The 15573-nt window shown below is 39.3% G+C and overlaps 1 protein-coding gene across 2 annotated transcripts in view; it reads right to left on the bottom strand.

Moving 5' to 3' along the window:
• LOC129843342 (glucagon receptor-like) overlaps positions 1-8320 on the bottom strand; it is a 26392-nt gene extending 18072 nt beyond the window's left edge. The window contains exons 1-3 of one of the 2 annotated variants that reach the window (XM_055911985.1): positions 8111-8320; positions 7048-7144; positions 2029-2136 (exon numbers count right to left, since the gene is read on the bottom strand). In XM_055911985.1, the coding sequence (XP_055767960.1) occupies positions 2029-2136; positions 7048-7144; positions 8111-8164 (259 nt within the window). In that variant the 5' untranslated portion in view covers positions 8165-8320. The remainder of the gene's footprint in view (positions 1-2028; positions 2137-7047; positions 7145-8110) is intronic. The other variant, XM_055911984.1, reaches the window with a different exon arrangement.
• Positions 8321-15573: the final 7253 nt, after the last annotated feature.

Here is a 15573-nt window from a genome sequence, read left to right on the forward strand (position 1 = left end):
ACACACACACGTCTCTCTACTCAAGCACATGGAAGTGCTGCTGTATTCTGTTTGGTATTAGTTTATGTGTCCAACAGACTGTAGAGCAGCAGTTACATCTGATGGAGTAGAGAGATGTGAGATGTGTGTGTTTGTGTGAGTGTGTGTGAGTGTGTGTGTGTGTATGTGTGTATCTGAGGTACATGATTGTTGTGTAATTGTGACACGAGCAGCTGTCACTCCATAAACCATGGAAATCACTGAACATTCCTCTGCATTCAGAGCAGCTGTCACTCTATAAACCATGGAATTCACTGAACGTTCCTCTGCATTCAGAGCAGCTGTCACTCTATAAACCATGGAATTCACTGAACGTTCCTCTGCATTCAGAGCAGCTGTCACTCTATAAACCATGGAATTCACTGAACGTTCCTCTGCATTCAGAGTAGCTGTCTCTCTATAAACCATGGAATTCACTGAACGTTCCTCTGCATTCAGAGCAGCTGTCACTCTATAAACCATGGAATTCACTGAACGTTCCTCTGCATTCAGAGCAGCTGTCTCTCTATAAACCATGGAATTCACTGAACGTTCCTCTGCATTCAGAGCAGCTGTCACTCTATAAACCATGGAATTCACTGAACGTTCCTCTGCATTCAGAGCAGCTGTCTCTCTATAAACCATGGAATTCACTGAACGTTCCTCTGCATTCAGAGCAGCTGTCTCTCTATAAACCATGGAATTCACTGAACGTTCCTCTGCATTCAGAGCAGCTGTCACTCCATAAATCATGGAATTCACTGAACGTTCCTCTGCATTCAGAGCAGCTGTCACTCTATAAACCATGGAATTCACTGAACGTTCCTCTGCATTCAGAGCAGCTGTCACTCCATAAACCATGGAATTCACTGAACGTTCCTCTGCATTCAGAGCAGCTGTCTCTCTATAAACCATGGAATTCACTGAACGTTCCTCTGCATTCAGAGCAGCTGTCACTCTATAAACCATGGAATTCACTGAACGTTCCTCTGCATTCAGAGCAGCTGTCACTCTATAAACCATGGAATTCACTGAACGTTCCTCTGCATTCAGAGCAGCTGTCTCTCTATAAACCATGGAATTCACTGAACGTTCCTCTGCATTCAGAGCAGCTGTCTCTCTATAAACCATGGAATTCACTGAACGTTCCTCTGCATTCAGAGCAGCTGTCACTCCATAAACCATGGAATTCACTGAACGTTCCTCTGCATTCAGAGCAGCTGTCTCTCTATAAACCATGGAATTCACTGAACGTTCCTCTGCATTCAGAGCAGCTGTCTCTCTATAAACCATGGAATTCACTGAACGTTCCTCTGCATTCAGAGCAGCTGTCACTCCATAAACCATGAAATTCACTGAACGTTCCTCTGCATTCAGAGCAGCTGTCACTCTATAAACCATGGAATTCACTGAACGTTCCTCTGCATTCAGAGCAGCTGTCTCTCTATAAACCATGGAATTCACTGAACGTTCCTCTGCATTCAGAGCAGCTGTCACTCCATAAACCATGGAATTCACTGAACGTTCCTCTGCATTCAGAGCAGCTGTCTCTCTATAAACCATGGAATTCACTGAACGTTCCTCTGCATTCAGAGCAGCTGTCACTCTATAAACCATGGAATTCACTGAACGTTCCTCTGCATTCAGAGCAGCTGTCTCTCTATAAACCATGGAATTCACTGAACGTTCCTCTGCATTCAGAGCAGCTGTCACTCCATAAACCATGGAATTCACTGAACGTTCCTCTGCATTCAGAGCAGCTGTCACTCTATAAACCATGGAATTCACTGAACATTCCTCTGCAGTCACATACACCTATCTTATTACTGGTGTTGGGGTAGGTGCAGTACACACACACACACACACACACACACACACACACACACACACACACACACACACACACACACACACACACACACACACACACACACACACACACACACACACACACACACACAGGCATGAATTCACGCACACACACACACACAAACACACGCACACACACACCTTTGCGGTACCAGGGCAGGTACCATGGACAGGAAACATTGACTGTTGTTCCAGGAAGTCCATCGGGCCAGCAGGCATACTGGTCAAACGTCCTGTTACACACCAGTCCTGTGGAGGGGTCAAATACCAAAGGTCATACATTCCTGTACTTCACCTGTTTAACACAGCTTTAACACACAGCTACAACACATCGATATAATACAGCTACAACACATCGATATAATACAGCTACAACAAATCGATATAATACAGCTACAACACATCGATATAATACAGCTACAACACATCGATATAATACAGCTACAACACATCGATATAATACAGCTACAACACATCGATATAATACAGATACAACACATCGATATAATACAGCTACAACACATCGATATAACACAGCTATAACACACCGATATAACACAGCTACAACACATTGATATAATACAGCTACAACACATCGATATAACACAGCTACAACACATCGATATAATACAGCTACAACACATTGATATAATACAGCTACAACACATCGATATAACACAGCTACAACACACCGATATAACACAGCTACAACACACCAATATAACACAGCTATAACACATCGATATAACACAGCTATAACAAACCGATATAACACAGCTACAACGCACCGATATAACACAGCTATAACACACCAATATAACACAGCCATAACACACCATAATAACACAGCTATAACACACCGATATAACACAGCTACAACACACCGATAAAACACAGCTATAACACACCGATATAACACAGCCATAACACACCATAATAACACAGCTATAACGCACCGATATAACACAGCTATAACACACCATAATAACACAGCTATAACACACCGATAAAACACAGCTATAACACACCGATATAACACAGCCATAACACACTGATATATCACAGCTATAACACACCAATATAACAAAGCAATAACACACCATAATAACACAGCTATAACGCACCGATATAACACAGCTATAACACACCATAATAACACATCAATATAACACAGCTATAACACACCATAATAACACAGCTATAACACACCATAATAACACAGCTATAACACACCATAATAACACAGATATAACACACCAATATAACACAGCTATAACACACCAATATAACACACAGATATAACACAGCTATAGCACACCACAATAACACAGCTATAACACACCAAAATAACACAGCTATAACACACTAATATAACACAGCTATAACACACCAATATAACACACAGATATAACACAGCTATAACACACCATAATAACACAGCTATAACACACCAATATAACACAGCTATAACACACCAATATAACACAGCAAAATAACACAGCTATAACACACCAATATAACACAGATATAACACACCAATATAACACAGCTATAACACACCAATATAACACACAGATATAACACAGCTATAACACACCATAATAACACAGCTATAACACACCAATATAACACAGCTATAACACACCGACATAAAACAGCTATAACACACCAATATAACACAGCTACAACACACCGATAAAACACAGCTATAACACACTGATATAACACAGCTATAACACACCAATATAACACAGCTATAACACACCATAATAACACAGCTATAACACATCGATATAACACACCATAATAACACAGCTACAACACATCGATATAACACAGCTATAACACACCAATATAACACAGCTATAACACACCAATATAACACAGCTATAACACACCGATATAACACAGCTATAATGCACCATAATAACACAGCTATAACACACCAATATAACACAGCTATAACACACCAATATAACACGGCTATAACACACCGATATAACACATGGAATATAACAGCTACAACACACCGTAATAACACAGCTATAACACACCAATATAACACACCAATATAACACACCAACATAACACAGCTATAACACACCAACATAACACAGCTATAACACACCGACATAACACAGCTACAACACATCGATATAACACAGCTATAACACACAGATATAACACAGCTATAACACACCAATATAACACAGCTATAACACACCGATATAACACAGGAATAACACAGCTATAACACACCAATATAACACAGCTATAACACACCGATATAACACACCAATATAACACAGCTATAACACACCGATATAACACACCAATATAACACAGCTATAACACACCAATATAACACAGCTATAACACACCGATATAACACACCAATATAACACAGCTATAACACACCAATATAACACAGCTATAACACACCGATATAACACACCAATATAACACAGCTATAACACACCGATATAACACAGCTATAACACACCAATATAACACACCAATATAACACAGCTATAACACACCAATATAACACAGCTATAACACACCAATATAACACACAGATATAACACACTGATATAACACAGCTATAACACACCATAATAACACAGCTATAACACACTGATATAACACACCATAATAACACAGCTATAACACACCAATATAACACAGATATAACACACTGATATAACACAGCTATAACACACCAATATAACACAGATATAACACACTGATATAACACACCATAATAACACAGCTTTAACACACCAATATAACACAGGAATAATATAAAAATAAATCAAAATGCTTTAAAAATCGAATTGTATTTGTCACATGCGTGGAATACAAGGTGTAGACCTTACTGTGAAATTATTACTCACAAACCCTTAACCAACAATGCAGTTTTCAGAAAATAGAGTTCAGAAAATATCTACAAAGTAAAAATTAAATTAAATTAACACAATAAAATAACAATAACGAGGCTATATATGTACCGGGGTACAGGTTAGTTGAGGTAATCTGTACATGCAGGTAGGGGTGAAGTGACTATGTATATATATTCAGGGGGTACCGGTACCGAGTCAATGTACCGGGTTACAGGTTAGTCGAGGTAATCTGTACATGCAGGTAGGGGTGAAGTGACTATGTATATATATTCAGGGGGTACCGGTACCGAGTCAATGTACCGGGTTACAGGTTAGTCGAGGTAATCTGTACATGCAGGTAGGGGTGAAGTGACTATGTATATATATTCAGGGGGTACCGGTACCGAGTCAATGTACCGGGTTACAGGTTAGTTGAGGTAATCTGTACATGCAGGTAGGGATGAAGTGACTATGTATATATATTCAGGGGGTACCGGTACCGAGTCAATGTGCCGGGTTACAGGTTAGTGGAGGTAATCTGTACATGCAGGTAGGTGGGAAGTGACTATGTATATGTATACAGGGGGTAACGAGTCAATGTGCCGGGTTACAGGTTAGTTGAGGTAATCTGTACACGCAGGTAGGGGTGAAGTGACGATGCAGAGGGATTAAACAGCGAGTAGCAGCAGTGTACAAAACAAAGGGGGGAGGTCAGTGCAAATAGTGCTGGTGGCCACTTGATTAATTGTTCAGCAGTCTTATTGCTCGGGGATAGAAGCTGTTAAGAAGCCTTTTGGACCTAGACTTGGCGCTCCGGTACCGTTTGCTATGCAGTAGCAGAGAGAACACTGTATGACTAGAATGACGACTAGGGTGACTGGAGTCTTTGACAATTCTTTGGGCCTTCCTCTGACACCGGCTAGTATATAGGTCCTGGATGGCAGGAAACTTGGCCCCAGTGATGTACTGGGCCATACGCACTACCCTCTCTAGCGCCATCATAGCTCTGACATACCATTATACCACAGGAATAACCTAGCTCTGACATACCATTATAACACAGGAATAACCTAGCTCTCACATATCATTATAACACAGGAATAACCTAGCTCTAACATACCATTATAACACAGGAATAACCTAGCTCTAACATACCATTATAACACAGGAATAACCTAGCTCTCACATACCATTATAACACAGGAATAACCTAGCTCTAACATACCATTATAACACAGGAATAACCTAGCTCTAACATACCATTATAACACAGGAATAACCTAGCTCTCACATACCATTATAACACAGGAATAACCTAGCTCTCACATACCATTATAACACAGGAATAACCTAGCTCTGACATACCATTATAACACAGGAATAACCTTGCTCTGACATACCATTATAACACAGGAATAACCTAGCTCTCACATATCATTATAACACAGGAATAACCTAGCTCTAACATACCATTATAACACAGGAATAACCTAGCTCTCACATACCATTATAACACAGGAATAACCTAGCTCTGACATACCATTATAACACAGGAATAACCTAGCGCTAACATACCATTATAACACAGGAATAACCTAGCGCTAACATAGCATTATAACACAGGAATAACCTAGCTCTCACATACCATTATAACACAGGAATAACCTAGCTCTGACATACCATTATAACACAGGAATAACCTAGCGCTAACATACCATTATAACACAGGAATAACCTAGCGCTAACATAGCATTATAACACAGGAATAACCTAGCTCTAACATACCATTATAACACAGGAATAACCTAGCTCTGACATACCATTATAACACAGGAATACCTTGGCTCTAACATACCATTATAACAAAGGAATAACCTAGCTCTCACATACCATTATAACACAGGAATAACCTTGCTCTAACATACCATTATAACACAGGAATAACCTAGCTCTGACATACCATTATAACACAGGAATAACCTTGCTCTGACATACCATTATAACACAGGAATAACCTAGCTCTGACATACCATTATAACACAGGAATAACCTAGCTCTCACATACCATTATAACACAGGAATAACCTAGCTCTCACATACCATTATAACACAGGAATAACCTAGCTCTAACATGACAGGGAGGCTCTGTGATGGGGTAGAGTGGTGATATGTGTATGTGTCCATTTCCAATTGGGCAAAAGTTTCAATCAGCAGATTATCCACTGCGGTTATGAAGGGTCAGAGGTGGATGACATCACAGCGTGAGGCTGAGACTGACCTGTGGCGGGAGGCGTGGCGACGATGCTCTGAGAACACTGGTTCTTGTAGCTCGTCCATTGTTCCATCAGGAGTTTCAGAGATTTAGTCGAGGAGACCTGGGTACAAAAGGAGAACAGTAATTAGACTCTGCTGGACCTCCATCTAAATAAACGTGTGTGTGGAAGTGTCTGTGCAAATGTACTCTCTTTTATATCTTTATTTATTTATTTAACCTTTATTTAACTAGGCAAGTCAGTTAAGAACACATTCTTAATTACAATGACGGCCTACCCCGGGCCAAACCAAGACGACGCTGGGCCAATTGTGCGCCGCCCAATCACAGCCGGATGTGATACAGCCTGGATTTAAACCAGGGACTGTAATGACGCCTCTTGCACTGAGATGCAGTGCCTTAGACCACTGCGCCACTCGGGAGCCCTTCATTTGCTCTGTTTGTCACAGCAGAATAATTCTGCAGCAAACGGGATTGTAATAATTAGTCCATTAACACGGTTCCACCAATGTAATGTTGCTTGATCAGTGATTAGGCTGATCCAGGATCAGTGACTAGGCTGATCCTGGAACAGTGACTAGGCTGATCCTGGATCAGTGACTAGGTTGATCCTGGATCAGTGACTAGGCTGATCCTGGATCAGTGACTAGGCTGATCCTGGATCAGTGACTAGGCTGATTCTGGATCAGTGACTAGGCTGATCCTAGACCAGAGACTAGGCTGATCCTGGACCAGTGATTAGGCTGATCCTGGACCAGTGACTAGGCTGATCCAGGCTGTATCACATAGCAAAATTGTGTGTTAGTGCAGGTTTTCAGTTAATTTATGTAAATCCTGCAGCGTAGGAACATTCTCAGCATTAACAGAGTGATCAAATTAAGACCTTACACCTGTGTGTGTGTGTGTGTGTGTGTGTGTGTGTGTGTGTGTGTGTGTGTGTGTCTGTGTGTGTGTGTGTCTGTGTGTCTGTGTGTGTGTGTGTGTGTGTGTGTGTGTGTGTGTGTGTGTGTGTGTGTGTGTGTGTGTGTGTGTGTGTGTGTGTGTGTGTGAAAGAGAGAGAGAGTCGTACCTGGGTGTAACCAGAGAGGGTGAGCAGAGATAAGAGGACACACATCTGGGACATCCCACCTGGCTACGCTGGGAGAGGAGAGGAGACTCAACTCATCAGGGGGCTCAGCCTGGTCTACCCTACAGGCTACAAAAACACACACACACACATGCGCACGTGCACACACAAACACACACACACACACACACACACACACACACACACACACACACACACACACACACACACACACACACACACACACACACACACACACACACACACACACACACACACACACATGCGCACACACAAACAAAGAGAGGAAGAAAGAGAGAGAAAAATGTCAAATTGGCTTTTTACATATATATAAAAGAATTGGCGCGGGAACTAGAACAGTCTGCAGCACCCGGCTTCACCCTACTTGAATCTGAAGTCAAATGTCTACTGTTTGCTGATGATCTGGTGCTTCTGTCACCAACCAAGGAGGGCCTACAGCAGCACCTAGATCTTCTGCACAGATTCTGTCAGACCTGGGCCCTGAGAGTAAATCTTAGCAAGACCAAAATAATGGTGTTCCAAAAAAGGTCCAGTCGCCAGGAACACAAATACAAATTCCCTCTAGACACTGTTGCCATAGAGCACACAAAAAACTATACATACCTCGGCCTAAACATCAGCACCACAGGTAACTTCCACAAACCTGTGAACGATCTGAGAGACAAGGCAAGAAGGGCATTCTATGCCATCAAAAGGAACATAAAATTCAACATACCAATTAGAATCTGGCTAAAAACACTTGAATCAGTTATAGAACCCATTGCCCTTTATGGTTGTGAGGTCTGGGGTCCGCTCACCAACCAAGATTTCACAAAATGAGGCAAACACCAAATTGAGACTCTGCATGCAGAATTCTGCATGCAGAATTCTGCAAAAATATCCTCAGTGTAAAACACCAAATAATGCATGCAGAGCAGAATTAGGCCGATACCCGCTAATTATCAAAATCCAGAAAAGACACGTTAAATTCTACAACCATCTAAAAGGAAGCGATTCCCAAACCTTCCATAACAAAGCCATCACCTACAGAGAGATGAACCTGGAGAAGAGCCCCCTAAGCAAACTGGTCCTGGGGCTCTGTTCACAAACACAAACAGACCCCACAGAGCCCCAGGACAGCAACACAATTAGACCCAACCAAATCATGAGAAAACAAAAAGATAATTACTTGACACATTGGAAAGAATTAACAAAAAACTGAGCAAACTAGAATGCTATTTGGCCCTAAACAGAGAGTACACAGTGGCAGAATACCTGACCACTGTGACTGACCCAAACTTAAGGAAAGCTTTGAGTATGTACAGACTCTGTGAGCATAGCCTTGCTATTGAGAAAGGCCACCGTAGGCAGACCTGGCTCTCAAGAGAAGACAGGCTATGTGCACACTGCCCACAAAATGAGGTGGAAACTGAGCTGCACTTCCTAACCTCCTGCCCAATGTATGACCATATTAGAGACACATATTTCCCTCAGATTACACAGACCCACAAAGAATTCGAAAACAAATCCAATGTTGATAAACTCCCATATCTACTGGGTGAAATTCAACAGTGTACATCACAGCAGCAAGATTTGTGACCTGTTGCCACAAGAAAAGGTCAACCAGTGAAGAACAAACACCATTCTAAATACAACCCATATTTATGTTTATTTATTTTCCCTTTTGTACTTTAACTATTTGTACATCGTTACAACACTGTATATATACATAATATGACATTTGTAATGTCTTTATTATTTTGTAACTTCTGTATGTGTAATGTTTACTGTAAATTTTTATTGTTTATTTCACTTTTGTATATTATCTACCTCACTTGCTTTGGCAATGTTAACATATGTTTCCCATGCCAATAAAGCCCCTTGAATTGAATTGATAAAGAGAGAGTTGCTTGAATTAATTGCTTACGCCTCTCAGCATAATATTACATATCCCTTTCTTGTTCTCCTCCTCCTCCTCTTCATCATCCTCATCGTCACCATGGGGAGATGAAGGGTGACTCTATAGGGACTTCTGTAACCAAAGCCGGGGGGTTACAGAAGTCCCTTTAGGGTTGTACAGATTCCCACACTGTTAATAGCATTACACAGCCACACACACAGCCAAACACACAGCCACACACACAGCTACACACACAGCCACACACACAGCCACACACACAGCTACACACACAGCCACACACACAGCCACATAAACAGCTACACACACACACAGTAACACACTGCATGAGGAGGTATCCTAAACTGTAATCATAAAAGATAGTAGGGTAACATAGGGTATGAGGAGGTATCCTAAACTGTAATCATATAAGATAGTAGGGTAACATAGGGTATGAGGAGGTATCCTAAACTGTAATCATATAAGATAGTAGGGTAACATAGGGTATGAGGAGGTATCCTAAACTGTAATCATATAAGATAGTAGGGTAACATAGGGTATGAGGAGGTATCCTAAACTGTAATCATATAAGATAGTAGGGTAACATACGGTATGAGGAGGTATCCTAAACTGTAATCATAAAAGATAGTAGGGTAACATAGGGTATGAGGAGGTATCCTAAACTGTAATCATATAAGATAGTAGGGTAACATACTGTAAGGTATGAGGAGGTAACCTAAACTGTAATCATATAAGATAGTAGGGTAACATAGGGTAAGGTATGAGGAGGTAACCTAAACTGTAATCATATAAGATAGTAGGGTAACATACTGTAAGGTATGAGGAGGTATCCTAAACTGTAATTATATAAGATAGTAGGGTAACTTAGGGTATGAGGAGGTATCCTAAACTGTAATCATATAAGATAGTAGGGTAACATAGGGTAAGGTATGAGGAGGTAACCTAAACTGTAATTATATAAGATAGTAGGGCAACATACTGTAAGGTATGAGGAGGTATCCTAAACTGTAATTATATAAGATAGTAGGGTAACTTAGGGTATGAGGAGGTATCCTAAACTGTAATCATATAAGATAGTAGGGTAACATAGGGTAAGGTATGAGGAGGTAACCTAAACTGTAATTATATAAGATAGTAGGGTAACATAGGGTATGAGGAGGTATCCTAAACTGTAATCATATAAGATAGTAGGGTAACATAAGGTATGAGGAGGTATCCTAAACTGTAATCATATAAGATAGTAGGGTAACATAATGTCAGGTATGAGGAGGTATCCTAAACTGTCATCATATAAGATAGTAGGGTAACATAAGGTATGAGGAGGTATCCTAAACTGTAATCATATAAGATAGTAGGGTAACATAAGGTATGAGGAGGTATCCTAAACTGTAATCATATAAGATAGTAGGGTAACATACGGTATGAGGAGGTATCCTAAACTGTAATCATATAAGATAGTAGGGTAACATACGGTATGAGGAGGTATCCTAAACTGTAATCATATAAGATAGTAGGGTAACATACGGTATGAGGAGGTATCCTAAACTGTAATCATATAAGATAGTAGGGTAACTTAGGGTAAGAGGAGGTATCCTAAACTGTAATCATATAAGATAGTAGGGTAACATAGGGTAAGGTATGAGGAGGTATCCTAAACTGTAATCATATAAGATAGTAGGGTAACATACGGTATGAGGAGGTATCCTAAACTGTAATCATATAAGATAGTAGGGTAACATAGGGTATGAGGAGGTATCCTAAACTGTAATCATATAAGATAGTAGGGTAACATAGGGTAAGGTATGAGGAGGTATCCTAAACTGTAATCATATAAGATAGTGGGGTAACATACGGTATGAGGAGGTATCCTAAACTGTAATCATATAAGATAGTAGGGTAACATAGGGTAAGGTATGAGGAGGTATCCTAAACTGTAATCATATAAGATAGTAGGGTAACATAGGGTAAGGTATGAGGAGGTATCCTAAACTGTAATCATATAAGATAGTAGGGTAACATACGGTATGAGGAGGTATCCTAAACTATAATCATATAAGATAGTAGGGTAACATATGGTAAGGTATGAGGAGGTATCCTAAACTGTAATCATATAAGATAGTAGGGTAACATAGGGTAAGGTATGAGGAGGTGTCCTAAACTGTAATCATATAAGATAGTAGGGTAACATAGGGTAAGGTATGAGGAGGTATCCTAAACTGTAATCATATAAGATATTAGGGTAACATAGGGTATGAGGAGGTATCCTAAACTGTAATCATATAAGATAGTAGGGTAACATAGGGTATGAGGAGGTAACCTAAACTGTAATCATATAAGATAGTAGGGTAACATAGGGTATGAGGAGGTATCCTAAACTGTAATCATATAAGATAGTAGGGTAACATACGGTATGAGGAGGTATCCTAAACTGTAATCATAAAAGATAGTAGGGTAACATAGGGTATGAGGAGGTATCCTAAACTGTAATCATATAAGATAGTAGGGTAACATAATGTAAGGTATGAGGAAGTATCCTAAACTGTAATCATATAAGATAGTAGGGTAACATAGGGTAAGGTATGAGGAGGTAACCTAAACTGTAATCATATAAGATAGTAGGGTAACATACTGTAAGGTATGAGGAGGTATCCTAAACTGTAATTATATAAGATAGTAGGGTAACTTAGGGTATGAGGAGGTATCCTAAACTGTAATCATATAAGATAGTAGGGTAACATAGGGTAAGGTATGAGGAGGTAACCTAAACTGTAATTATATAAGATAGTAGGAAAACATACTGTAAGGTATGAGGAGGTATCCTAAACTGTAATTATATAAGATAGTAGGGTAACTTAGGGTATGAGGAGGTATCCTAAACTGTAATCATATAAGATAGTAGGGTAACATAATGTCAGGTATGAGGAGGTATCCTAAACTGTAATCATATAAGATAGTAGGGCAACATACTGTAAGGTATGAGGAGGTATCCTAAACTGTAATTATATAAGATAGTAGGGTAACTTAGGGTATGAGGAGGTATCCTAAACTGTAATCATAAAGATAGTAGGGTAACATAGGGTAAGGTATGAGGAGGTAACCTAAACTGTAATTATATAAGATAGTAGGGTAACATAGTGTATGAGGAGGTATCCTAAACTGTAATCATATAAGATAGTAGGGTAACATAGGGTAAGGTATGAGGAGGTAACCTAAACTGTAATCATATAAGATAGTAGGGTAACATAAGGTATGAGGAGGTATCCTAAACTGTAATCATATAAGATAGTAGGGTAACATAATGTCAGGTATGAGGAGGTATCCTAAACTGTAATCATATAAGATAGTAGGGTAACATAAGGTATGAGGAGGTATCCTAAACTGTAATCATATAAGATAGTAGGGTAACATAAGGTATGAGGAGGTATCCTAAACTGTAATCATATAAGATAGTAGGGTAACATACGGTATGAGGAGGTATCCTAAACTGTAATCATATAAGATAGTAGGGTAACATACGGTATGAGGAGGTATCCTAAACTGTAATCATATAAGATAGTAGGGTAACATTCGGTAGGAGGAGGTATCCTAAACTGTAATCATATAAGATAGTAGGGTAACTTAGGGTAAGAGGAGGTATCCTAAACTGTAATCATATAAGATAGTAGGGTAACATAGGGTAAGGTATGAGGAGGTATCCTAAACTGTAATCATATAAGATAGTAGGGTAACATACGGTATGAGGAGGTATCCTAAACTGTAATCATATAAGATAGTAGGGTAACATAGGGTATGAGGAGGTATCCTAAACTGTAATCATATAAGATAGTAGGGTAACATAGGGTAAGGTATGAGGAGGTATCCTAAACTGTAATCATATAAGATAGTGGGGTAACATACGGTATGAGGAGGTATCCTAAACTGTAATCATATAAGATAGTAGGGTAACATAGGGTAAGGTATGAGGAGGTATCCTAAACTGTAATCATATAAGATAGTAGGGTAACATAGGGTAAGGTATGAGGAGGTATCCTAAACTGTAATCATATAAGATAGTAGGGTAACATACGGTATGAGGAGGTATCCTAAACTATAATCATATAAGATAGTAGGGTAACATACGGTAAGGTATGAGGAGGTATCCTAAACTGTAATCATATAAGATAGTAGGGTAACATAGGGTAAGGTATGAGGAGGTGTCCTAAACTGTAATCATATAAGATAGTAGGGTAACATAGGGTAAGGTATGAGGAGGTATCCTAAACTGTAATCATATAAGATGGTAGGGTAACATACTGTAAGGTATGAGGAGGTATCCTAAACTGTAATCATATAAGATAGTAGGGTAACATAGGGTAAGGTATGAGGAGGTATCCTAAACTGTAATCATATAAGATAGTAGGGTAACATAGGGTAAGGTATGAGGAGGTGTCCTAAACTGTAATCATATAAGATAGTAGGGTAACATAGGGTAAGGTATGAGGAGGTGTCCTAAACTGTAATCATATAAGATAGTAGGGTAACTTAGGGTATGAGGAGGTATCCTAAACTGTAATCATATAAGATAGTAGGGTAACAAAATGTAAGGTATGAGGAGGTATCCTAAACTGTAATAATATAATATAGTAGGGTAACATAGGGTATCAGGAGGTATCCTAAACTGTAATCATATAAGATAGTAGGGTAACATACTGTAAGGTATGAGGAGGTATCCTAAACTGTAATCATATAAGATAGTAGGGTAACATAGGGTATGTGGAGGTATCCTAAACTGTAATAATATAATATAGTAGGGTAACATAGGGTATCAGGAGTTATCCTAAACTGTAATCATATAAGATAGTAGGGTAACATACTGTAAGGTAAGAGGAGGTATCCTAAACTGTAATCATATAAGATAGTAGGGTAACATAGGGTAAGGTATGAGGAGGTATCCTAAACTGTAATCATATAAGATAGTAGGGTAACATACGGTATGAGGAGGTATCCTAAACTGTAATCATATAAGATAGTAGGGTAACATAGGGTAAGGTATGAGGAGGTATCCTAAACTGTAATCATATAAGATGGTAGGGTAACATACTGTAAGGTATGAGGAGGTATCCTAAACTGTAATCATATAAGATAGTAGGGTAACATAGGGTAAGGTATGAGGAGGTATCCTAAACTGTAATCATATAAGATAGTAGGGTAACATAGGGTAAGGTATGAGGAGGTGTCCTAAACTGTAATCATATAAGATAGTAGGGTAACATAGGGTAAGGTATGAGGAGGTGTCCTAAACTGTAATCATATAAGATAGTAGGGTAACTTAGGGTATGAGGAAGTATCCTAAACTGTAATCATATAAGATAGTAGGGTAACATAGGGTATCAGGAGGTATCCTAAACTGTAATCATATAAGATAGTAGGGTAACATACTGTAAGGTATGAGGAGGTATCCTAAACTGTAATCATATAAGATAGTAGGGTAACATAGGGTATGAGGAGGTATCCTAAACTGTAATCATATAAGATAGTAGGGTAACAT

This window comes from Salvelinus fontinalis, unplaced genomic scaffold (assembly GCF_029448725.1).
Source record: "Salvelinus fontinalis isolate EN_2023a unplaced genomic scaffold, ASM2944872v1 scaffold_0120, whole genome shotgun sequence".
Classification (NCBI taxonomy): Eukaryota; Metazoa; Chordata; class Actinopteri; order Salmoniformes; family Salmonidae; genus Salvelinus; species Salvelinus fontinalis.